Here is a 25665-nt window from a genome sequence, read left to right on the forward strand (position 1 = left end):
TAGGGGTGGGGTAGGGTCCTGGCCACGAAACCCCTGGAGCTTCTGGACAGTTGTCCCAGTTTGCTCTGAGTCCAAGATACCAGGTCTGCCAGGGTGAGGCCACCCCTGGACTATTGACCAACATCAGCATGGGCTTAGGGAGCAGCCCCACCAAAAACTTTGCTGTCATTTAGGAAGCCCTCCTGAAGGTCAGGCACTGTACATTTCACCTGCGTCGTCTCTTTCTCTCTGGGCAGGTTATTAGCCCTCTTCCAGCAGATACGGGGTCCAAAAGTTGAGATGCCCAAGGGCACACAGTCAGTGGCAGAGCAGGATTCAAACCAATACCTGTCACTTAATTCAGAGACATGGATGCCTATTTGACACATTGGACAGTGCCCTCCTCTCCTGGGGCCTCCGCTAGGCCAGAGCTGAGCACCCGGCAGGCCCAGCTGGTCATGAGCCCCCATTTCCTCCTGTCACAAGAAAACAAGCACCTAAGCCCTGGCACCCTGGAGATTCACAGGAGAAATCTTCCTGGGAATGGCAAGTTCAGGCCCCAGCTCTGACAGGAGAGGAAACACGGCTCAAAACACACTTGGCTGCAGAATTCCCTGAACTTTAATGCTGTGGCCTGCAGCTGGAGGTTGATGGGGGTCTGAGGGGCAGCAGACCCCTCTTGCCTCCAGCCCTGGGGTCCCCAGGCACCAACTGACCAGGTAGTGAGAAGCCAGGGGTCCTCACCCCTGTGCTCCTGGCAGTGAGCAGGACCCAAGGCTCAGAGCTCCTGCGGGAGGGCATGGCCAACCTCAGGAGAGGTGGAGGTGGGGGGCACCACTGGCCCCTAGAGGCCTGATCCTCCCAGGCTCGGGCATGGCTCGGCCTGGGGCCTGCACGGAGCAGCTAAGGGTGGAGGGAACAAAAGCAACAAGAGTTCCCAGCCTGGGACCAGTGGGCTACCCGGAAGGGAGGAGAGGCTCGAGGAATTGGGGACAGTTGTGCATAGGGACTCTGGGCCTCTTAGGGCACTTGACTCAGGCAATCCCTGAGATGGGGATCTGGAGGACACAAGTTAGTTCTGAGAAAGCAGGGGGCAGTCAGGAGCACCCCCTAGGATGATGTCCAAGGCACAAAGAAGGTGATGAGGCCTCCTCTCTGCCAGCTCCACAGTTTGTCAGACTGGCCCCTGGGCTGGGCTTCAGTATCCTCGGGTCATGTGAGCCTTGCTCTCAGAGTCAGCAGGCACCTCTGAGGAGTCAATTGGCTGGTAGGAACTGCGCTCCTCTGAGGGCCCAAGGGAACCTGGGGGGTTGGAGAGAAAGAAAAAAATGAAGGGTCAAGACTTAGGACATTCCACGAGGCCAAACCAAGGTCCCCCTACTCCCCACCACCCATCCCACCCCAACAAGAAAAGCCAGAGCTGGGCATCCAGGCACCCAGGACAGACAGTGGCAGCAGCCCCAGGCACCAAGCCTTTAGCATGTATCATTTATTCAATCTTCCTGTAACCCTATAGAGCAGGGTATTTTTTTTGTCCCTACTTTACAGATGAGGAAACCGAGTGTTAAAAAGATAAATTGCCTTGCTTGAGATTATAAAGCTTGAAGCAGAGGACACTAGGATTCCAACCGATGCAGCACGCGCTCAGGAATCTGGCCGAGATATGCCCAGCCCCGGACCCACGGGCTCCCCTCCAGCTCCTCTCCCAGACAGTGGACATCATTGTACAGCCTCCAGAAGGCCCCCCGGGCTGGTGCAGCTGCAGAGCCCAGACGGTGCCAGGCAGGCTGTTGGCTTCTGGGTGCCGTACCCTTCACTCCCATCCTTACTCCCCACATCTGTCCTGTGCTCCTGAACAAGCCCCCAGCGCCCCAGGCCTCTGTCTCCTCATCTGTTTAATGAAGGGACAGCGCTGGCTCCTCCCTACCCTGGGGCAGGTCCGGGCAGCCTGGCAGTTTGCCCTGGGCCATTCCCGTCCTCAACCCAGCTGCTCCCCTAGCAGGTCTCAGGCCACTTTTCTCAAGAGTGAAAGGCAGAAGACCACAGCTCTCCCCACTTCTCTCAGAAAGGACATGAGAACGGGTGTCACAGGGGGCTGGGGAAGGGCTGCAACAAGCAGGGCTCCAGCTCAGGGCTGGCTTTGGCTGGGGCCCCCAGGACCCAGGCCAGCACTGGCTCTCCCCTGGTCGCCCAGACCCCATAGGTGGCAGGAAAGGGGGTTCCAGTGATGGGCTAGAGGGAGCTGAGAGGGGAAGCTGGCCCTGCAGGTGCCTATGGGATCAGGCCCCCAGTTGCACCCACGTTTAAGCTGAGAGAAGGACATGGCACCGTAGCCAGGCATGGATGGCCAGGGGACCCCTGGGTTCCTCTAGGAGACCAGAAACTTGCACACCTTTCAGCCTGGTGCCCAGAGCCCACACCAGGCCCCACCCTGCACCTTGAATCCCTGTCTCAGGGGGCAAGGTTGGCTCCCTGGGGTAGGGGCTGGGGGGCGGGCAAGGCAGAGACTTGAGGAGAGGAGAGGAGACAGCAGTGCCAGCACCGGGGCTGGAGGGAGGGGCACTGGGGAGCTGGCTGGAGGTGGTGGCCTCACCAACGTGGACCAGGAGCTCACCGCCACGCTCCCGGTACATGTGGTAGACGAAGAAGCAGGAGATCGGCTTGAGGATCAGGTTGAGGATGGCCATGCCTGCGCTGAAGCGCACTGTGTCCGAGAAGTTGGACCTCGGGTAGAAGATGCCAATGTAGATCACATCCAGGAAGATGGTAGCCACCAAGCCACCCAGAAACTGCAAGACAGCCAGGCACAGGGCCGAGGGGTGACCACGGTGTCATTAGGGTTGATGAGTGCGCTGCTGCCTTGTCACCCCATCCCCCCACCAAATATACCAAACCAGAAGCTCCATTCGTTCCCTACTGTGTCCTTGGGGTTTGCTGGAAGACAGACCAAGACAGCAGGTGGGACTCTGCAGACGAGATGGCCAACTGGGTACTGCAGGGCTGAGAGCAGGGATGGGGTCCCTATCGGGACCCAGCCTGCCGGCTCTGACAGAGTCCTCTGCCCCAACTCTTCTCATCCTTGAGGCCATGATGAGGCACAAGACGTGGGCAGAATCTCCTAGATAGAAGGTCCCTTGGAATTCACTGGTTCCATCTCCACCACCGAAGAAATCAGTCTCTAACCATCCTGAGAGGCCAGTGCTGGCGCTCACAGCCATGGGGTCTGGGCGGGTGTCCAGGGGCTCCTGGTAGGACAGTTTAGCCAGACTGTGCCCACTCTGACCTCACAAAGTGGTGGAGCTCCCTCTTCATGAGGGGCCCTCCCTATTAGGGGGGCCCTCAAGGGGGGTTACTGGCACATGCCCTACTGCCCTCCAGGAATGGCTAATCTCATGGGGCACTGGTGGCAGTCCACCCTATGCCCTTTTTGGGGAAAAAAATGAGGAGACTCTCTGAGCCAGGCAGGCAGAGCAGCAGGCCAGGCTAGTGAAGATACATGTGGGCTGGGAGCCTGGACTCTAGAAAATGGAAAATGGGGAAAAAAGAAGGCAGAGAAGACAGGACAGGGAAAGGGGAAGACAGAGCTGGGCCCACGACCACCCTGAAGCCGGTTCCCTGGCAGCTCCCCCAGCTTACCATACTTATGGCGTCAACAGAGTCCCGCTGCGCCACGGCCCACACGCCCAAGGCCAGGATGGGGAAGTTGGTCCAGGCATAGGGGCCCTGGAACACGATGCAGCCCCTGCGGGAGGAGGCACCTGAATCAAGTCAAGAGGTGACCCCTAGGTGCCCACCCCTCCTACAGGTCACATCTTGGGGCACTAGGTCTCAGGGCCCTCACGAGTAGAGGCCACAATTTGGCCTCGTTCCCTTTCCATTCCCCTACTTCCCACCCATGCGCCAAAAATGTCAGCGCATCCCATCGGCTGTTTCCCAAACCGATCCGGAATCCGGCCATATCCCTCCCTGTCCGAACCACTATCCTCTCCTACTGGGATTGATCGTTTTGCTGTAGCCTCTCCCCATTGTTGCCCTAACTTCCACTCCTGCCCCATCCTGGTCATTCCATAAATGTGCTTGCATGCATACCAAGTCACTTCTGTCATTTCGACTCTTTGTGACCCCATGGACTGTAGCCTGCCAGAGTCCTCTGTCCATGGGATTCTCCAGGCAAGAATAGTGGAGCGGGATCGAACCTGTGTCTCTTACGTCTCCTGGATTGGCAGGCAAATTCTTCACCACTAGAGACACTTATTAACTCCTCCATAAACAGCAACCAGTAAGGTAAATCAGGGGATGTCATTTCTCTGCTGAAAGTCCTCCAACACTTTCTTGGAAGAAAATTCAGACTCTTGATCATGGTCTACAGGGCCCTGTGGGGTCTGATGACACAGCCCAGCCTATACCTCCCATCCATCGCCTTGCTGTTCCCTCTGCCTGAACACTTGGTCCCTTCTTGTCATTTTAGCCTCAGCTCATATGTTAACTCTGAGACTCTTTCCCTGACTGCCCCACGGTAAGGACCACCTTCTAACACAATGCCTACTCTCTTATTTTGTAGTGCATCGCTACTAACTAAACTGTTTGTCAATTCAAAGAAAAGAATAGTTAACCCAGACTCCTTACTAGTACCTGGCACAGTTACAAGTGCTTTAAATGGGTTCATTTATATGCATATGCATTAACAACCCTTGTAAAGAGGCACTACGGTCATCTTCATTTTACAGATGAGGAGACTGAGGCCCAGAGAGGTCAAGGAACTTGCCTGAGGTCACACAGCTGCTAAATGGCAGAGCTGGGATTTAAACCCAGGTAGTCTGGCTCAATGGCAACCCACTCCAGTGTTCTTGCCTGGAGAATCCCAGGGATGGGGGAGACTAGTGGGCTGCTGTCTGTGGGGTCGCACAGAGTTGGACACGACTGAAGTGACTTAGCAGCAGTAGCAGCAGCAGTCTGGCTCAAGAGGCCATGCTCTTACCCACCTGGACAGCCCAAGCACAGAGTGGGGTGCTTCACAAATGTAAATGACATTCCCTGAAGTATACCATATGGAAAACATGTACAAAGCAGTTAAGTACAGGGCACCGTGGGGCTTACTTGGAAATCAGTCATCTCATTTTTTGGTTTTGAGAAAGCAAGTGCTGGGGGCCCGGCCTGGACTCATTAACTCAGTCTCATGGAGTGTGCCTGAGAAATCTGGATTTTCACTCTGCTCCCTAAGGCCATTAACCATGATGATCACTGCTCCCATTATTCATACCCATGAACACGTACACTGCACTTCCACGTCTGCAAAATGCACATGTGAGCTCAGTGGTTTCCAGTCTTGGTTGGGCAGAAAAATCTCCCCAGAAACGCAACAGATAAAGCAGAAGGTAATGATGAAAATCACCCTGCAGTCCCTGGGCCTCCCCTGTGTAGGCCTGGGCAGTGTCTGGTGAGCAGAGCAAGGCCATGCTTCTCCCTCACAGCTCCTGAGGGCCATGCATCCTTGCACCCATTTTATAGATGGAAACCAAGGTACAGAGAAGTGGAGTCACTTGATCAAGGTGACCCAGCTGGAACATGGCAGGGCTAAGGACATGACCAGGGTCAGTCTAAATCCTGAGTCTACTGTCTCTGGGCAGGGGGTATGAAATGAGAGTGAGGGTCCACCTCTAAGTGAGTGACCTCACCCTTGTACTCGGGTTCATCATGTGTCTACTTGCTGAGCTGCTGAGTTAACCTCCAGAAGGCACCCTCAATAAATGTCAGCAATTATTATGGTTTCAGAAATAGTGTTTGAACCTTCAGATGACTTAATAGGATAAGTGGGAGGGTCAGTAATACTCTCACATTATAGGTGAGAAAATGACTCAGGGGGTTTGAGTGGCTCACCCAAGGTCACAGACACACAGAGCTCCACCGGACATCCACCCCAGCAAGGTATGAGAGGCCAGCCCCTAGGCTTCAGCACCTCACAGCCCCAGATGCAAAGGCCCTAGGGGCGGAACCAGAGGGATGCCAAGCCCCAAAGGGCTTGGGCAGTGTCTGGAGAAAGGTCTGAGCTGTTAGTACTGCCCCTCGGGCTGCTGTCTTCTTGAGGATGAGGGCCAGAAACTCCTAGGGTCAGTGATGGCAAAGGCCTCTAGGTACCACCTGCCCCTCCAACATCCTTGGGACACAGGAGCTGGCTGATGATGATCTTGACAGATGAGCTGTTTAGTCTTGGTCGAGAGACATGGACAAGACCCCAGAAATACATGTGGACAGGACCCAGGATACACGTGCACAAGACCCCAGAGAGGCATGTGGACCCAGATCTTGGGAGACCAGGGGAACACAGAACTGGACACCCACATTCACTCACCAGGTCGTCAGCAGCCAGTGAACCAGGAGGATCGCCTGTGGCACAAAAAAAGAGGGGGTGGGGTAAAGAAGAGAACTGCGACTGTGACCACCATGGTGGTAGGATGAGTGGGCAGCAAAGCTTCTGGAACCAAAAAACACCAGAAGCCCCTGCCTAGGACCTAAGAGGGCTTCAGGTATGTCTGCTCAAACACCAGCAAGAGAGTGGCCCCCAACAGTGGCAGAGGAGGAGGAAGAGCACAGGTCAGGCCAGAGGACACTGCTAGGTCACCCCTCCCCAGTCCCTCGGGGTAGCTGACACCCACACCCCTCCCTGCTTCCAAAGCTGGAGGCTCCTTTGGGGAACCTGGAAATCTGTTCTGAAACCAGAGGAGGCCTTGATGGCTGGGAGGGGCTCAGATGAGGCTGATTTCAGTACACTGGAGCTGGGGAGCCGTGTGGGGCTGAGCAGATGCCCAGTGCATCCAAGGAATGGGAGAGCAGCCCGGGGGCAGGAGACCAGAGGGGAAAGGTGGGCCTAGAGGACCTCGGCAAAGAGCATGGACTTCATCTCAAGGGCGCTGAAGAAGTCACCAGGAGCTTTTCCGTAGGAAGGTAACATGTTAGGTCCATGCACTGTCCCACTCTTTTTATTGCCACATATGTCCTCAGAGACAGCCCTCTTTACTGGAACTGGTCTCTATTCCCGGAAATCAAGAGAATCCTGATTGCAAAGCAAATAAAGAAGACAGTACTAGACTTTCCTGGTGGTCCAGTGGCTAAAACTCTGTGCTCCCAATGCAGGGGGTCCAGGGTTTCATCCCTGATGAGGGGGGAACTAGATCCCATATGCTGCAACTAAAGATCTCTGTTAGTAAATATTTTTTCATTTATTTGTTTAGCTATGTCGGGTCTTACCTGCAGCACGTGGGATCTTCACTGTGTTATGCAGGCTCTCTAGCTGCAGCGCGAGGGCTTAGTGGCTCACTCGCCATGTGGGGTCTTAGTTCCTGGATCAGGGCTCGAACACATGTCCCTTGCATTGCCAGGTGGATTCTTAAACCACTGGATCACCAGGGAAGTCCCAAATAAATATTTTTAAAAAAAAAAAAAAAGAAGGAAGGAAGGAAGGAGCACATGGATGCTATGGGGAAGGCAGGGGGAAGAAGCGGGGAATTCGGAGCTGGTGCTAAAGGGGACTTGGGGACCAGCCAGGCACAGGGGAGGGAGAGTGGGGTGTTCCAGGGTGGACTCCCAGAAGCATAGGCAAAGACACAACACCCAGAGTCCTGAGGAGGGGTAGGGCCAGGATGGGGTTGAGGTCGGGGGTGGTGGCGAGATGGCAGGAGTAGGGTCCAGTGGTGGACAAGGACCTTTAAGGGAGTTTGCTCCAGGCACCAAGGGTCCAAAGATGCCAAGAGCCTGAGGCAGCGTCAGCATGCTGGGCCCAGAGAGCAAGGGCGGACACAGCAAGGACTGCAGTGAAAGGCCCAGGTTTCTAGTCTTGTGCTCAGGGGGATGGGGGTGTTAAGGAGAGGATGCCACCTGCAGCAAGGAACTCTGGCTGCATTTCTAGAAGAATTACTATTGGACTTCCTTGATGGTCCAGTGGTTAAGAATCCACTTGCCAATGTAGTGGACACGGGTTCGATCCCTGGTCTGGGAAGATCCCACATGCCACGAGGCAACTAGGTGCTGTGTGCTACAACTACTGAGCCTACAAACCTAGAGCCCATGCAACAAGAGAAGCCACGGCAACAAGAAGCCTGAGTGTGGCAACTAGAGAGAATCCCCGGCTCAACGCAAGTAGAGAAAGCCTGCACGCAGCAATGGAGACCCAGTATAGCAAAAAAAAAAAAAAAAGAGAGAGAGAGAGAGAGAGTTATTATTCATTGCACATCTGCAATGTGCCAGGCCCTGGGCCCAATATCTCACATGACCTTCTCTGAGCTTCTGAAGCAGATACTAGAATCATTCCCATTTTACAGTCAAGAAAACTAGGCTCAGAGGTAAATTAAATTGATCATGACTCCACTGATGGCAAAACTGTAATTAAATGGTAAGTCTGACTCCAAAACTAGGGCTCCTAACCTTTGTGCTAGAGAGAGAAGCTCTTTGGGCTTGGACACACATGGATGTTTTCCACACGGGGTAGGCGGCAGATGACATCCAGGGCAGATGGCCAGGATACCCCACCTTGCCCCCAGTGCTCAGGTTAAGTGAATCAAGTCCAGACTGTGGTCCCCAACCCCTAAAGAACTCCTCTTCCAGCTACAAAGGACTAGGAGAATGGCTCTTTAAGGACCAACACACCCGACTTTACAGAGGTCTCAAGACACCAAAAAAGCTGAGCCTACATGACTGAGAGTTGGACCATAAATGAGGCTGAATGCTGAAGAATTGACGCTTTTGTTTGTGGTGTTGGAGAAGACTCTTGAGAGTCCTCTGAACTGCAAGGAGATCAAATCAGTCAATCTTAAAGGAAATCAATCCTGAATATTCACTGGAAGGATTGATGCTGAAGCTGAAGCTCCAATACTTTGGCTACATGATGTGAAGAGCTCCTCAGAAAAGGCCCTGATGCTGGGAAAGATTGAAGTCAGGAGGAGAAGACAAAGGGTGAGATGGTTGGATGGCATCACCGACTTAATGGACATGAGTTTGAGCAAACTCCAGGAGTTGGTGAAGGACAGGGAAACCTGGCGTGCTGCAGTCCAGGGGGTTGCAAAGAGTTGGACGCAACTGAGAGACCAAACAAGAACAATATGACAGAAGGCTAGCTCTGGAAGGAATCTTGGTCACCACCTACCTTTATTAATGAGTGCTTCCTATGTGTCAGGCACCAAGATAAGATTTTTCTGCCTGTGAACGTGTTTCATCCTTACAATCCTCTGAAGCACCATTCCCCCCGTTTTACAGTCGAGAAAACCAAGGCTCAACGGTAAGTAATCTGCTCCAGGTCACAGAGTAGAGCCAGGATTCAATCCCAACTTAGCCAGGTGTTGTTCCACCCAGGGCCTGAGTGGATGTGCCCTCCTATTATGAAGATGCGGAAACCAAGGCAGAGTAGAACTAGTCTTCTGAGGTTTTCCCCTGGGACTGAGGAGTGAGGGGATTCCCCTGGTGGTTCAGTTGGTAAAGAATCTGCCTGCAATGCAGGAGACCCCAGTTCGATTCCTGGGTTTGGAAGATCTCCAGGAAAAGGGATAAGCTACCCACTCCAGTGCAAAGAAATAGAGGAGTACAATAGAATGGGAAAGACTAGAGATCTCTTCAAGAAAACCAGAGATACCAAGGAAACATTTCAAAGACATATGCAAAGACAAGCATAATAAAGGACAGAAATGGTATGGATCTAATAGAAGCAGAAGATATTAAGAAGAGGTGACAAGAACACACAGAAGAACTACACAAAAAAGATCTTCATGACCCAGAAAACCATGATGGTGTGATCATTCACCTAGAGCCAGACATCCTGGAGTGAGCAGTCAAATGGGCCTGAGGAAGCATCACTATAAACAAAGCTAGTGGAGGTGATGGAATTCCAGCTGAGCTATTTCAAATCCTAAAAGATGATGCTATGAAAGTGCTGCACTCAATATGCCAGCAAATGTGGGAAAACTCAGCAATGGCCACAGGACTGGAAAAGGTCAGTTTTCATTCCAATCCCAAAGAAAGACAGTGCCAAAGAATGTTTAAACTCTTGCCCAATTGCACTCATCTCACACACTAGCAAAGTAATGCTCAAAATTCTCCAAGCTAGGCTTCAACAGTATGTGAACTGAGAACTTCCAGATGCTCAAAATGGATTTAGAAAAGGGAGAGGAACCAGAGATCAAGTTGCCAACATCTGCTGCATCATATAAAAAGCAAGAGAATTCCAGAAAAACATCTACTTCTGCTTCATTGACTACACTAAAGCCTTTGACTGTGTGGACCACAACACACTGGAAAATTCTTAAAGATGGGCATACCAGACAACCTTATCTGCCTCCTGAGAAATCTGTATGCAGGTCAAGAAGCAACAGTTAGAACAGGACATGCAACAATTTACTGGTTCCAAATTGGGAAAGGAGTATGCCCTGGTTGTAAATTGTCACCCTGCTTATTTAACTTATATGCAGAGGACATCATGCGAAATGCCAGGCTGGATGAAGCACAAGCTAGAATCAAGAATGCGGAAAGAAATATCAATAACCTCAGATATGCAGATGACACCACCCTTATGGCAGAAAGCAACTAAGGTGAAAGAGGAGAGTGAAAAATCTGGCTTAAAACTCAACATCCAAAAAACAAAGATCATGGGATCCAGTCCCATCACTTCATAGCAAATAGATGGGGAAACAATGGAAACAGTGACAGACTTTATTTTCTTGGGCTCCAAAATCACTGCGGATGGTGACTGCAGCCATGAAATTAAAAGACACTTGCTCCTTGGAAGAAAATCTATGACAAACCTAGACAGCATGTAGAAAAGCAGAGACGTTACTTTTTTGGACAAAGGTCCACATAGGCAAAGCTATGGCTTCTCCGGTAGTCATGTATGGATGTCAGAGTTGCACCATGAAAAAAGCTGAGCACCAAAGAACTGATGCTTTTGAATTGTGGCATTGGAAAAGACTTTTGAGAGTCCCTTGGACTGCAAGATCAAACCAGTCAATCCTAAAAGAAATCAGTCCTGAATATTCATTGGAAGGATTGGTGCTGAAGCTGAAACAAAGTGAAAATCAAAGTTGCTCAGTTGTTTCCAACTCTTTGTGACCCCATGGACTATACAATCCAAGGAATTCTCCAGGCCAGAATACTGGAGTGGGTAGCCGTTCCCTTCCCGGTGATCTTCCAAATCCAGGGACGGAACTCGGGTCTCCCGCATTGCAGGCAGATTCTTTACCAGCTGAGTGACCAGGGAAGCCCAAGCTGAAACTGAAGCTCCAATACTTTGGCCATCTTGTGTAAAGAGCTGACTCATCAGAGAAGACCCTGATGGTGGGAAAGATTGAGGGCAGGAGGAGAAGGGGACGACAGAGGATGAGATGGTTGGATGGCATCACCGACTCAATGTACGTGAATTTGAGCAAGCTCTGGGAGTTGGTGATGGACAGGGAAGCCTGGTGTGCTGCAGTCCATGGGGTCACAAAGAGCTGGACACAACTGAGCAACTCAACTGAACTATATCCACTCCAGTATTCTTGGGCTTCCCTTGTGGTTCAGATAGTAAAGAATCTGCCTGCAATGCGGGAGACCTGGGTTCCATCCCTGGGTTGGGACGGTCCCCTGGAGGAGAGCATGGCAACCCACTCCAGTATTCTTACCTAGAGAATCCCACTGACAGAGAAGCCTGGTGGGCTACAGCCCATGGGGTTGCAAAGAGTCAGACACGACTGACTAAGCACACAGAAGAATGAGTGTGCTCGGTCATGTCCGACTCTTTGAGACCCCATGAACCGTAGCCTGCCAAGCTCCTCTGTCCATGGGATTGTCTAGGCAAGAATACTGGAGTGGGTTATCATGTCCTCCACCAGGGGGTCTTCCCAACCCAGGGATCCAACCCATGCCTCCCATGACTCTTGCATTGCAGGTGGATTCCTTACCACTTGAGCCATCCAGGATGCTACAGGGACTGAAGAAGGGTGATCAAACTGTGCCAGGTTACTTAATCATTTACAGGTTAAGTTGGCATCGCTGACACCTGCTTGGCCTCCACCCTGCAGATTCAAAGGTAAGTTGGGCAGATGCAGTCCTAGGCTGCCCTTCCAGAACTGACACCTGGCAGTCCAAGTGGGGTTGGGGGGAACACCTGCTAACCAAAAAATTACCTAAGGAGCGTGGGGTCCGAACAGACAGTCTGTTGAGAAGGAAGTAATGGTAAAGAAAAGGACCCTCATTCTGGATCAGAGGACGGGAGCACTGGAGGCTTCTCTGAAGGACGATGTTTCAGGGAGATGAAATGGGTGAGCAAGGAGTTAACCAGGGACAGAGGGGAAAGAAGAACATTTTGAGCCGAAGGAACAGCACCTGCAAAGGCTCTGTGATGGAAGGGAGCATGGAACCTTCTGGAGACTGAAAAGAGGCCCATGTGGCTGGAGTGGAAGAGGAGAGTAGAGGAGGGACAGGAAGCTGGGATGGGGGTGGGGGCAGGGCTGAGCCTGGGAGGCGTGGGAGAGAACTCTGATCTTTATTTTGAGAGCAAAGCTCAGTCCACTCTGACAGGAAGTCCTGCCCAGAGAGGGGAAGGGACCTGCCACATGCGGCCAGCCAGGTGGTCCTGGTGTTGGGTTTTTAACTAAGACAAGAAACCAAGGAAGGAGTCACAGTCACATCACTTCTCCACTCCCCAACATCAACACTGAGTCCTTCCCTCCCTCAACTTCTATTTCAGAAACAGTCTTCATTCCCAACTGCTCTGGTTCCCACCTCTAGACTGTGCACACAGCAGGTCTTTAATAAAGGGATGCTCCTGGCCTGCTGCTGCTAAGTCGCTTCAGTCGTGTCCGACTCTGTGCGACCCCATAGATGGCGGCCCACCAGGCTCCCCCGTCCCTGGGATTCTCCAGGCAAGAATACTGGAGCGGGTTGCCATTTCCTTCTCTAAGGCGTGAAAGTGAAGTCGCTCAGACTCTTAGTGACCCCGTGGACTGCAGCCTACCAGGCTCCTCCATCCATGGGATTTTCCAGGCCTGGTCTGCAGAGCTCAGAAAAGGAAAGGCAGCGACATGCAAGAAAGCCTGTGAGGAAACCACTCTGTAACCTGTGGGATAAAGTACTTCCTGGAGCCAGAAAAGCCTGTAATATGGAGTGAGCACCTGGCTAAGCCCCCAAACTAGGCCCTCTCTTTGGGGAAGAAAACAGTATGACCTGGAAATCCTGCGGGCCTTTAGCAGACACACCTCCCCTCGGTGCGACATCACTTTTGTTTGCTCAATATTTAGGAAACTTAGCACCAGTGGAGCACGTCTCTTCAGCTGTGGGAAAAGAAACCCATGAAGACTAGCCTCATCGGCTACTTTCCCCATCTTTGTAATGGGAGGGCACACCCACTCAGGCCCAGAGGGGTCGAATGTGCAGGAAAGCTCCAACAAAAAACCCAGCCAAGAATCTAAAAAAGAGTGAATATAAGTATATGTTTAACTGACTCACTCTGCTGCACACCTAACACAACACTGGAAATCAACTATACTCAATAACTGCAGCCATGAAACTAAAAGACGCTTGTTCCTTGGAAGGAAAGCTATGACCAACCTAGACAGTGTATTAAAAAGCAGAGACATCATTTTGCCACCAAAGGTCCGTATAGTCAAAGCTATGGTTTTTCTAGTAGTCACGTACGGATGTGAGAGTTGGACCATAAAGAAGGCTGAGTGCTGAAGAATTGAGGCTTTTGAATTGTGGTGTTAGAGAAGACTCTTGAGAGTCCCTTGGACTGCAAGGAGATCATATCAGTCAATCCTAAAGGAAATCAACCCTGAATATTCATTGGGAGGACTGATGCTGAGGCTGAAGCTACAATATTTTGGCTAGGCGAAGAGCCGACTCATTGGAAAAGGCCCTGATGCTGGGAAAGATTGAAGGCAAAAGGAGAAGAGGGTGGCAGAGGATGAGATGGCAAAATAGCATCACCGACTCAATGGGCATGAATCTTAGCAAATTCCAGGAGACAGCGAAGGACAGGGGAGCCTGTGCTGCAGTCTATGGGGTCACAAAGAGACATGACTTAGCGATTAAACAAGAACACATTTCAGTAGAAATTAAAAAAGAAAAAGAAACCCAGCCAAACCAGCCCTGCCCTCTCCCACAGCCCTTATCTCAGCACAAAAGAACTGTATGCTGGCTCTGGGGGAGGTTTCTGGTCACCAAGAGAATGCTGGGGAGTCTCAGGTACAGCCACAGAGATGGGGGAGAGAGGGGCGCATGTGTCCAGCATGTGCCCCAGCGGCCTGACTGCTCCTGACTGGGCAAGAGGAGAGAGACTTGAGCTCCTGGACTCTTCGTATAGCGCCTGGCCCACGGGGCTGCCTAGCCCTTTCCCAGCGTGTTGGACGCGTCAGAAGAGCAGGGGAGAGAGACCAGCCATGGCAGCAGGGGCTTGTAAGATGCTGGACTGGGGGTAGGAGACTCGAGTTCTGGTCCAGGGGCCACCTCCTTTTGTGTTGGAGCCCTGGGTTCCTCCCCGGTAATGCGGAGGCAACATCTATCGTCCTTGTGTCCCACAGGGGCGCCTCAACCAGAAAGAGACAGGCATCTGATAGTCACTGGATGTTTCCACGAAATAGCTGTAAGCACTTCCCTGGGGGCTCAGTGGTAAAGAATCCACCTGCCAATGCAGGAGATGCGAGTTTGATCCCTGGATCAGGAAGATCCCCTGGAGAAGGAAGTGGCAACCTGCTCCAGTATTCTTGCCTGGAGAATCCCATGGAGAGAGGAGCCTGGTGGGCTACAGTCCATGGGGTCACAAAGAGTTGGACATGACTGAGCGACTGAACAACAACAACCACAACCTCTGCAGACAGTCATCCTGAAATCATGTCACCTACAGCAACCCCTGCTACTGATGCAGATGTGCCTGCCACATATCTACACTGCCCTGAACACTTGGCCCATGTCATCCTTGTGACTGTCTGGGGCAGAGTTTTAACCCTTATGTTTCACTTATGAAGACACTGAGGCTGTGAGAGATTCATTGGCCCAAACAGTTATGTATGAGAAGAGAGCCTAGATGCAAATCGCAGAATCAGTCGCTTGGGTCTGAGTTTTTCTGCTAATAAAAACGTGATGTGGGCTTCCCTGGTGGCTCAGTGGTAAAGAATCCACCTGCCCATGTAGGAGACACCGGTTTGATCCTTGATCCAGGAAGATCCCACATGCTGCAGGGCAACCGAGCTCATGGGCCACAACTACTGAGCCCATGTGCTACAACTACTGGAGCCCGTGTACCCTAGAGCCCGTGCTCTGCAACAAGAGAAGCCACTGCCGTGAGAAGCCCATGCTCCACAACTAGAGACTGACTGGGCCCCGTTCATTGCAACTAGAGAAAACCTGCACAGCAACAAAGACACAGTGCAGCCAAAAATAAATAAACACATAAAATAAAGATTAAAATAAAAAAACAACTAAACTGTGAAGCTACATCACCTCCTGGACCACTGGATCCTCCTCTTACCATCCTAGAAGGTAGGGTCTATTTTTATTCTCTTTTTATTGTGAAGAAACTGATATTCAGAGAGGTTAAGAAACCTACTTCAGGTCACACAGCTGGTAAGCAGCAAAGCCTGGCCTTAGAGGGAGATCTGATTGGCCCCAAAGCCTGTGCTCTACCCACTGTACTACAGTGCTAGGATCTGGAAGAGCAAGAGAAGGGTGGATGGAAATGAGTATGTTTGACCAGGAGGAAGGAAGGCTAAGGGGAAACCGAGGGGGTCCTCGGACCAGGATTCAGACCCTTCATTTATCACTGGAGGGCCCATGGCAGTGGGGCTGGGACTGCCTAGCCAGGTGGTCGACAGACTTGAGGTTACCATAAAGAATTTGTTTTTTTTCTTTGGCCACACCATATGGCTTGCAGGATCTTAGTTCCCTGACAAGGGATTGTACCTGGGCCCCAAGCTGTGAAACCATGGAGTTCAAACCCCTGGACCACCAGGGAATCCCCCTCCATACAGATTAATATACAGAATATATTTTTCCTGGGAATTTCCTGGCAGGGCAGTGGTAAGGACTGCCAAGGGTGCAGGTTCAATCCATGGTCAAGGAACTAAGATCTCACTAGCCGTGTGGTGGGGCCAAAACAAAAAATAAACAAACAAAAAACCCAGAATATATTTCTTAGTCCTGTGCAAACACTCAGTGGCCTATTGAATGAGGCAGCAAGATCCCCAAGGATCCCCAAGGGCTGAGTCCAGGGGGCAGCAGTCAGGGCTGCCAGACAGGGGAGGCAGAGGCAGGCAGTAGCTGGCCGTGTGGCTGCTGGAGCCAAGTATGTGGGTCAGACCCCAGCTCCATGACTTAGAGCTGTGTGACTCCACGCCATCACCTGAGCTCTCGCAACTGCCGCTTGCTCTTCTAAAGTGGGGATAATAATGCTCCATGGGGATGTTGTGTGGCTATGGAGAGGTGGAGCGGTATGTGAAACATTCAACACCCTGCCTGCTAGGTAGTCAGCCTCTGGGACATGGCTGTGCACGTGCTCAGTTGCTTCAGTCGTGTCCAACTCTTTGTGACCCCATGGACTGTAATCTGCCAGGTTGAGTTGCTGTTTCCCACTCCAGGGGATCTTCCCACCCAGGGACTAAACCCATGTCTCCTGCATTACAGGTGCGTTCTTTACCACTCAGCCACCTGGGAAGCCCCGAGACAAGGCCATCCCTGACTATTGTGCAGTCAGGTTCTGGAATTCTTAACCCTCATGCTATACTAACCCCCTGCACCCTCCTCCCAAGGGCCTTTTCTCACAAGCCCTCATGAACCCAAGTCTAGAACTTTCTAAACTCTCACAATGACGTTCCTTCAGCTCAGGACTTGCCTCATGTGTGGCACTGGGTTAGGAACTACCTGGAGGGCCCGGGGCAGCTGCTTCTGTTCACCTGGCACCACTGCCTACTGTGGGTGGGCTGGGCACAAGCAGGCACTGAGCCAATGCCCCAGGAATGTGTGAAAGGAGAGCAAGGGCAGTGCAGGGTCAGGGGGTGGGCATTTTCTGAGCTCCCAAGGGGTTCTGATCTCAGAATAGCCCGCTTAGACTCCTGTGGGAGGCCAGAAAAAACAACAACAAAAACAGAGCTCCCAGTTAATCTTTAATTTCAGATAATGAATAATTTTCTAGACTGTTCCAAATATTGCCTGGGATATAAGGTCCACTGGAGAAGGGATACGATAACCCATTCCAGTATCCTGGGGCTTCCCTGGTGGCTCAGCTGTAAAGAATCCTCCTGCAATGTGGGAGATCTGGGTTCGATCCCTAGGTTGGGAAGATCCCCTGCAGAAGGGAAAGGCTACCCACTCCAGTATTCTGGCCTGGAGAATTCCATGGACTGTACAGTCCCTAGGGTCACAAAGAGTTGGACATGACTGAATGACTTTCACTTTTCATACTTAGATTAAAAAATTTATTCATTGTTGATACGAAATTCAAACTCAACTGGATGTCCTCAATGTCACCTGGCAACCCTAGCTGTTCTCGACCTCTCAGCACTTACTTGTCTCTGATTGGTAGCAGCTAAGACCCTTAGAGATATGGTGTTTTATTTCCCAAGTCAAAGAAAGGACCAGCTATTTCAGTGTGGGCACTGAAAGCCAGCCAAGCTCACATCTGTGGTCACATGTGGCCGGTGAGGCCCACAAAGTTTCTCTAAAAAAAAAAAAGGCCACAAACAGACTAAGCCCTCCCACTGGGCACTAACTGTCAAAGCAGAAGTTGGCCCTAACTAATGGTGGCCAGGAAAGGACACAGCTTTGAAGTCTGACCCTGATGGGTTCAAATTCTCTGACTCTGCCACTTAATCTCTGTGGGGCCTTGACAAGTTACCTATCTGGTCTGAGCTGAAGTTGGCTCAGCTACAAAAATCTCAGAAGGTTGATGTGACTAAATAAATAACCCGGCACACCACAGACGCCCCAAGAATGAGGGCTCACTCCCTTGTCAGTTCCTGCTCCTCTGTCCCTTTCCTCCTTCCCCCTTAATAATTATTTTAGGCAAGTCTCTAATCAGAGAAAAGGTAGTCGGCATTAACTGCACACAGCCTGGAACAGAGTGAATGTTGATACCAACGAACCTCAGTTGCCCTCGTGTAAATTTCTTCCCTGCTAAACCTTCAATCCAAGCCCATTCCCTTGTCACAGCCATCTCTCCCCCTGCAGCAGTTGACTGGAAGCCTCGGAGAGGTCTGCTGAAGCAAGTGTTCAATATTAAGGAAATGTGCCCACGTGAAGTCACAACACAGTATGTCTAATAATCCAAATATGGATGATGTATTGTTCTGTAGTCATCTATCTCTTACTTTAGGACCAGACACCATGGGTGCATAATGCTTTGTCAAGGGTGAGTAAGAGGGTACTCCTGCATACAATCTCAAAGGAAACTGTACCCAGGCCGCAGATGGCAGGTCTAGTCCAAGGTTAAAACCTTTCTGACCAAAGCTAAAGGCTTCAGGCTCTCAGTGGCAAACCCAGCCAAGAAACACTGGGCTGGAGGAGGGCGGGGAGAAAAAGAAGAACAGCCTTTGGCATTCTTACAGCTCAGGAAATGAAGACACCCCAGCGACCTACAGTGTTTTCCTAAACGTGCAAAGTTGGGGGGTTCTGCTTTTGAGTAAATTCTATTGGTGTCTGTGTTGCTTAAGAAATAAAGACGTTGAATCTATCAACTCTGAAAAACCATCTGTCTGGGATCATTTGATTGCCTTAACTTGATCTTCCCAACAAGAGAGGCGGTAAGGGCAGTGTTGGGGGTCCAGGTGAAAGCTTTACCCCTCTCTCGGTGGAGGGCAGGTGTCCTGCCTCCAAGTCCAGCCTCGGGCTCTCCTTGGGTCCCTCCCCACCAGGCTTTCCTCCTTCTCCAGAGAAATTCTGGGCGCGCCGGCCAAAGAGAGCCTCAGGGACTCAGCGCTCCCAGCTGAACCGGTCTGACTTAGGGAAGAGACGGCCGCTTCCCTCCTCCAGCTCCCTCTCGGTCGTTCCTGCTGGCCTTCTGTATCTGTCTCCCTGGTATGGTCTATCCGCCCACCTCCTTACACCTGGGCTCTGTTCGTTCTTTCTCCCCACCACTCCACTTTCCCCAGATTCTCGGTCCTCTGCCTCTAAAATCCTCACCTCTAAAATCACCTACTAAAAGCGCAAACACCCAACACGCTCCGGGAGACCCGCCCCGCGCCACCCCCGCCCCGCCCATCGCCACCTTCAGGTTCACGGCTGGCAGCTCCATCGCGACCCAACCGGACAGCACCTGCGCCACAACCGCGGGGGCTCCTGGTCTCCGAACTCGGGAAACAAACTTGCTCAGCCCCGCCCCGCCGGCTGCCCTCTGCCAGAGCTCCAACCCCAGCTGGGCTTGGGGGGCCACGTGAGTAGGTCATGTGACGACGGCCCGGTATCTAGGAGACGGCGTCTTGCTGCTTGAGCCTTCACCGCGCCACTGCCCAGGTAGTTACGGGGCGGGGTCGGGGTCGAGATCGGGGTCGGGGACGGGGGCGGGGGCGGGGGCGGGGACGGGGGCGGGGTGGCGGGCGGCTGGAGAATATCCAGATTTGTGTCGCAAAGGGCGCAATATCTCGCCGAGTTAAAATCCCAGCAGGTGGGCTGACGGGACCACCTGCAGCCAGGAGAACTTGGGGGAACCTCCAAGTACAACCTGCAGATGTGGTAACAGCTGGTGTCTCATCCCTGAGGGCACAGTCTCTCCTCCCTCCTTCCCCAGTGAAAGTGAAGACGGTTACCTACCTCATAGAATCCTGAGGATGAATGAACTAATTCATGTTTGAAGAAAAAATGATGCTGACACTTGCTTTAAAGGTAAGGAAGACTTATTCAAGACTGTTGGGATCCCCTTGGGTCCGTCCCTCTGAGTGCTTATTCTTATTTCCAGGAGGGGAGAGACCACGTGGAAACCTGAAAGACTGGCTGGGTGGGTCCTAAGATCCTATCAAGATACAGACTCTCTAGTTACAAAGAGCGGAGTTTTCCAGGTGGGGGTGGAGTCGGACACGACTGAGCGACTTCACTTTCGCTTTTCACTTTTATGCATTGGAGAAGGAAATGGCAACCCACTCCAGTGTTCTTGCCTGGAGAATCGCAGGGACGGGGGAGCCTGGCGGTCTGCCGTCTATGGGGTTGCACAGAGTCGGACACGACTGAGGCGCCTTAGCAGCAGCAGCAGTGGGGTCTTCTGCAAGGTCGCGGAGTCCGCTGGCCTATTTGAATGTCCCTTTTGGAGACACAGTTGTCCAGCCCCCTGAGCAGAATAGCACATCTGCCAGAGTAACAGAGAGCTGGTAAGCTTCAGAGACCGGACAGATGGCTACACTGGGCACGATTGTTGGGATTTAGAGCCCAGAGGACTAGCTGGACCAGAGAAAAGAGTTTGAGTCCTAACTTTGTCCACTTACTGGTTCTACTTGAGCAAGTCACTTTGCCTCTCTGTGCTTCAGTTTTCTGATCTGTAAAATGAGAGAAATAATAGTATCTTCCTTGAAGGATGGTTATTTTGAATTTGTTAATAAGGATTTGTTAATATGTAAAAACATTTAGAACATTGCCTGGCAGACAGCCCTTGATCAGGACTTGCTACTGTTTTGATATTCACTATTAGTTAATTATCATTAATTATTGTTACTGGCATAGTACCTAGAAAAGAGGAATTCCTCAATAACTAGTGGATATTATAACATTATTGTTTCCTTCTAAGAGATGTCTCCTATAAACCCTGGATCCTGCTGCTACTGCTAAGTCACTTCAGTTGTGTCCAACTCTGCGACCCCCATAGACGGCAGCCCACTAGGCTCCCTCGTCACTGGGATTCTCCAGGCAAGAACACTGGAGTGGGTTGCCATTTCCTTCTCCAATGCAAGAAAGTGAAAAGTGAAAGTGAAGTCACTCAGTTGTAGAGGTGTTTAATCCAAGGATGTAGGTATGTAATAAAACTGATCACCTTGTAAGGAGAAAATACAAAACAAACAATACCTGGGATTAGAGCTGACATTTATTAAGTACAATTTTGTGGCAGACAATGTGAAAAGTGCTCATAATAAATATTCATAACAACCACCATGGTGTGGGTGCCATTCTTATCCTGATTTACCGTAAGATCACTGAGGTTAAGAGGAGTTAAGGGGCTTGCCCAAAGGCATATCCTTAGTTGGTATGAAACTGGGCTGGGGACCAAAGAGGTCTGGTTTCAGGACTGTGACATGTAGACACTCAGCTCCACTGTATTTTCACAGGAAAATACAGCCTGGGCTGAGATGCAAAGATGGAGTGAGGCAAGGAGGGGAAGACAGATTGGAGCCAGATGAAACACAAGACTGTATCTGTGGAATGTCCCTGCAGTGACATTGCCTTCATCTGACCAGCGGGGGCCAGAGGCACTCTGGGGCAAGGTGGAGGTGGGGCAGACCCAACAGGGGTGGGGAGGGAGCCCAAAGGGACAAAAGAAAGTGAAACTGTCCTCAAAGGAGCCAGAGTTCCTGCCAGGACCCACTCTGACTATGGAAGGACAAGTGGACCTTCACAAAGCGCAGGCCTTGGGGCCATACTTTTTAGGGAGTACACTTCTGGAAGTCAAGTTTAAATTTTTCACGTCCCTCACCAATTCTGTCTGTCTCAGCTGAGTTTTATCCTCAGTACCTTCAGGATGAAAAGTAAATGACATGGCACAACAAGGCGAATATACTTGACATTGCGTGTGTGTGTTGGTTGCTCAGTCATGTCTGACTCATTGCGACCTCTGATTGTAGCCTCTGTCTATGGGATTCTCTAGGCAGGAATACTGGAGTGGGTTGCCATTCCCTTCTCCAGAGGATCTTCCTGACTCAGGGATCAAACTTGGGTCTCCCGCATTGCAGGCATTCTTTACTGTGTGAGTCATCAGGGGAGCCTGTACTTAACATTACTGGAACTGTACACTTAAAAATGGTTAGGATGGTAAACTTTATTTCTTTTTACCACAATTGAAAACAAAACAAAACCCAAAAAACTGTCATGCAGAATAGATGCATTAATTTATTCATTAAGGGAATAGTTATTGAAGGCCTACTTGGGTGACTATCTTAGAATGGAATGGCTGGACCACATGGCGTGTGTATACTTAAGCTGTTAAGAAATTGTCAAACTGTTTTCAAAGATGGTAGTAACCATCCAGTTTTCTTTCCTTCGTAGCACTTATCAGTTCTTGAAGGTATTGACCTCTCCATTTACTTGTTGACATGTTATTGTCTGTCCCCCTTCACCCTCCCCAATCTAGACTGCAAGCCCTGGGAGGGTCTTGCCATCTCCACACTTGCCTGGCACATAGTGTTCAGGGAATACACCAGCTAAACCAGTGTGTTGGCACGACTTCCATCATGGGCACGGGGGAAAACCTGCCACCCACTTGTCCTCAGAATAATCCAGATTCTGTCAGGAGGCCACTCAGTGCTGCTGGGTATACAAATGCCCAATGAAGCAGTCACAGCCATTTCTTCCCCATGCTCACCTGTGTTCTTTACTGATATTATTTGGATCCCTGCCCTGCCTCCTAGCGGTGATCTTAAACCTCAGGGTGATGCATGCTTGACATAACTTCTGGCACTTTGTAGGAGCTCAATAAGCAAATCACTGCTGTACTGCTATGAAAAAACCATAGCATATTCTGGCATCTCTCAGCAGCTCCTGGCCCCTGATACATGTCTGTTGAATTGAAGCAGCAGGGAAAGGCCCCTTGGACTGGGAGATGCTTATACCTCTTTCCCACTAGCAAAGCCCTGGAGATGGACCTCAGTGTTTCAGCATGCTGTTGCCTCCCCAGCATTTACTGTACCCCTGCTTCGCCCATCCCCACCCAGTGCTGCCAGTCTATATCTGTGTGACCTTGGGTTTGTTGCTTTATCTCTGAATTTCTTTCTGAATCTCAAAAGTGGGGAGAGCGATAAACAGGCCCCAGGCTGTGGGAGGCACTGAATAAGGCTTTGAAATTATTTTTAACTGTCCTCTGGGCCACAATGTACCGGACACTCAACAGTTCTGCTGTGATCTGGCCACTTCCTTCTGCAAGTGGGTGACATCAACAGAAAGGAACAAAACAGAGAAAGTAACCAAAATATTGTCTGAAAGTCACAGGCACCTGTGAGAGAGCAGGCCCTACCCAGGAAGCTCATCAGGGAAGGGCCTGAAAGGCAGAGCTGTGGCCCCTGGGTGCTACCAGGATTCATGCTGGATCCGGATTCGATCTGGAGACCTCTGGCCCAGTGCTTCTTCTCAGCTTGTGAGAGCTGAGAAACACACCAGCTCTGTGTTTCTTGGCCTAAGGTCTGGCAGGGTAGGGGAAGGCCGAGGTGTTTCGTTGGTCATGAGGCAGGAGATAGATGGGCCCCCTGTTGAGGGGGTAGGGTAGGGTTAGGGTTAGGAACAGTTTCTCCCCTGTGGACGGAAACTTCATAACAGTTTGTGCATGTGTGCTAAGTTGCTTCAGTTGTGTCCGACTTTCTGCAACCCTATGAACTGTAGCCCACCAGGCTCCTCTGTTCATAGGACTCTCCAGGCAAGAATACTGGAGTGGGTTGCCATGCCCTTCCCCAGGAGATCTTCCTGATCCAGGGATCAAACCCACGTCTCCTGTGGCTCCTGACTTTCAGATGGATTATTTACTTCTGAGCCACAGGGGACGCAGTTATAATAGCAGAAATTCCCTACAAGGAAGATAATGGAAGAAGCTGGGCCCTGCCAGATAAGAGATAAAAGACCACATCGTCCTCATACTCGAAGTTAAGGAGACCTCCCCAACCACACATGCGCAGAAAGGCTCCTTGGAGGTCAAAAAAGGAGAGGGCATCCCCTCATAGTGAGTGATGTCTACCTACCTACTGTCATCTGCACTAAAACCCATCTTGGCTAAGAGATGGGCATGCACATGTGGGAAGGACCCTGAACTAAGCCAGTGCAGCCTCAGAACCAGGCAAAGGAAGCCTGGAAGAAATGCCCCATAAAAGTGATTCAAACTACCACAAGGACACTCTCCCTCTGAGCCCGCCCTTGTGTACATCCACACTTACTGTACTCCGTTTTTCCTCCTAATAAATACTTTGTTTCAATATTTTCTGTCTTTGTGGGAATTCTTTTCTGCAAAGCTGAGGGGCCAGGGCCTTGTCATTGACCACTGGTCTTGTTGTTCAGTCCAACTCTTTGCCACCCCTGGACTGCAGCATGCCTATCCTTCACTATCTCCTAGAGTTTGCTCAGATTATGTCCATTGAGTTGATGATGCCATCCAACCATCTTATCCTCTGTTTGCCCCTTCTTCTCCTGCCCTCAATCTTTCCCAGCATCAAGGTTCTTTTTTAGTGGTTAGGATTTGGTGCTCTCACTGCTGAGACCTTACCTCAATCTCTGGCCGGGAACCAAAGTCCTGCTTCAAGCTGCTGCAGGCTGAGGCCACTCAGGATCAGTCAGGGTGGTTCTTTGTATATGAGGACATGACCTCTTTCTTTCTGAGCAAAGACAGTGGGAGACAGGCAGGAGAAGTGATGAAACTTGAGTAGAATCCTGTAGGGTTGGAGTCAGTATGGCTTTCTTGAGCTTCCAGATCCTTTGGCCTGGTCTCTGGTTGATACTAAGTTTCTGAAAGTATCAAAGGTCATTGTGACTTGTCAATAAGATCATCTGTGTTCCTGGCATCACTCACTCAGAGCCAGGCAAGGGATGGTTCCTGGGGAAGCACGTGCCCCAGGGGTTGGGGGGCATGTTAGGGTGGGTAACTCTGCTCTTCTCTTTCTGGGTTTTCTGAAGGAGCCTGGACATTGCCAGGAGGTGTGAGAGCCTCCTCTCCAGGGAGGCATCTGTTTGTATCACTAGTCATAAGAAAGGGAGACTGATTCTTTTTTTTTTTAAATTATTAAATTAGTTCATATATACATAGATGAACATTTATCATTAATAGAGACAATTTATCAATTTTATTCCTATATATATATAAAGGTAGGTGCAAATGCGAGAAGTTTTATTATAATAATGCCCTTCATTTTGGGAGACTGATTCTGAAACAATTATCCCAATGGCACAGAATTGAGACTTAGAGCAGCATCCATCACTAACTTTTATAGGCCCCAGTCAGTCTCCTTAAATACTCCTTCTTGAGCCCTAAACTGCAGCCAATAATTTCTAATGTTCCAGTTGCTTCGCCAGCTCCTCGGGGCCCTATGAAAATCACTGCTGGACAGCCTCACTGAACTCTTTGCAATATTTCCCCATGCCTCCAGACACCCATGTGCTCAAGTCAGCTATCAGAGAACTCACCACAACGCCCTATGGACCCCATGATGAGGGTGGAGACGGCAGAAAGGAAACTGCCTGTGCTCTGCTGTGTCCCGGTGGTCGTGTGAGATGCCAGCCAGAAAGAAAGCAATGTAACCGGCCGTTGCCCAAGACAAGTCCAGCCCCTCAGCTACACTCTGACTCTCAGTCTTATGGCATTTTCTTCATTCCCCTCATCTATTCTCCAGCAATCCTCTTTATTTTTATTGAAGTATAGTTGATTTACAACATTGTGTTAATTTCTGCTGAACAGCAAAGTGATTCAATTGTATGTATATAATATATGTGGACTTCCCCATTTACAACTGCTGGCTCAGTTGTAAAGAATCCGCCCACCAGTGCAGGAGACCTGGGTTTGATCCCTGAGTC

The 25665-nt window shown here is 50.7% G+C and overlaps 1 protein-coding gene across 2 annotated transcripts; it reads right to left on the minus strand.

Moving 5' to 3' along the window:
• Positions 1 to 582: 582 nt before the first annotated feature.
• On the minus strand, positions 583 to 19284 carry AGTRAP (angiotensin II receptor associated protein). Of its 2 annotated transcripts, none has more exons than XM_068986335.1 (5): positions 19193 to 19284; positions 6329 to 6363; positions 3616 to 3721; positions 2594 to 2768; positions 583 to 1281 (listed from the first exon to the last, which is right to left on the minus strand). In XM_068986335.1, the coding sequence occupies exons 1-5, from the start codon at positions 19217 to 19219 to the stop codon at positions 1178 to 1180; spliced, it is 447 nt and encodes a 148-aa protein (XP_068842436.1). In that variant the 5' UTR covers positions 19220 to 19284; the 3' UTR covers positions 583 to 1177. The 2 variants fall into 2 exon arrangements, with proteins under 2 accessions (XP_068842436.1, XP_068842435.1); XM_068986334.1 differs by having other exon boundaries at positions 2573 to 2768.
• Between the last annotated feature and the right edge of the window lie 6381 nt (positions 19285 to 25665).

Source organism: Capricornis sumatraensis, chromosome 14, assembly GCF_032405125.1.
Source record: "Capricornis sumatraensis isolate serow.1 chromosome 14, serow.2, whole genome shotgun sequence".
Taxonomy (NCBI): domain Eukaryota; kingdom Metazoa; phylum Chordata; class Mammalia; order Artiodactyla; family Bovidae; genus Capricornis; species Capricornis sumatraensis.

Bases quoted from the DNA above. Each gene is read 5' to 3' on its own strand.
- AGTRAP (XM_068986334.1), bottom strand. From the start codon at position 19,219: ATGGAGCTGCCAGCCGTGAACCTGAAG. The intron at 2,769-3,615 runs GTAAGCTGGGGG...GCTGTCTTGCAG, and splicing joins CTGTTGACGCCATAAGTATG to TTTCTGGGTGGCTTGGTGGC. The intron at 1,282-2,572 runs GTGAGGCCACCA...CCAACCCCCCAG, and splicing joins TGAGCTCCTGGTCCACGTTG to GTTCCCTTGGGCCCTCAGAG.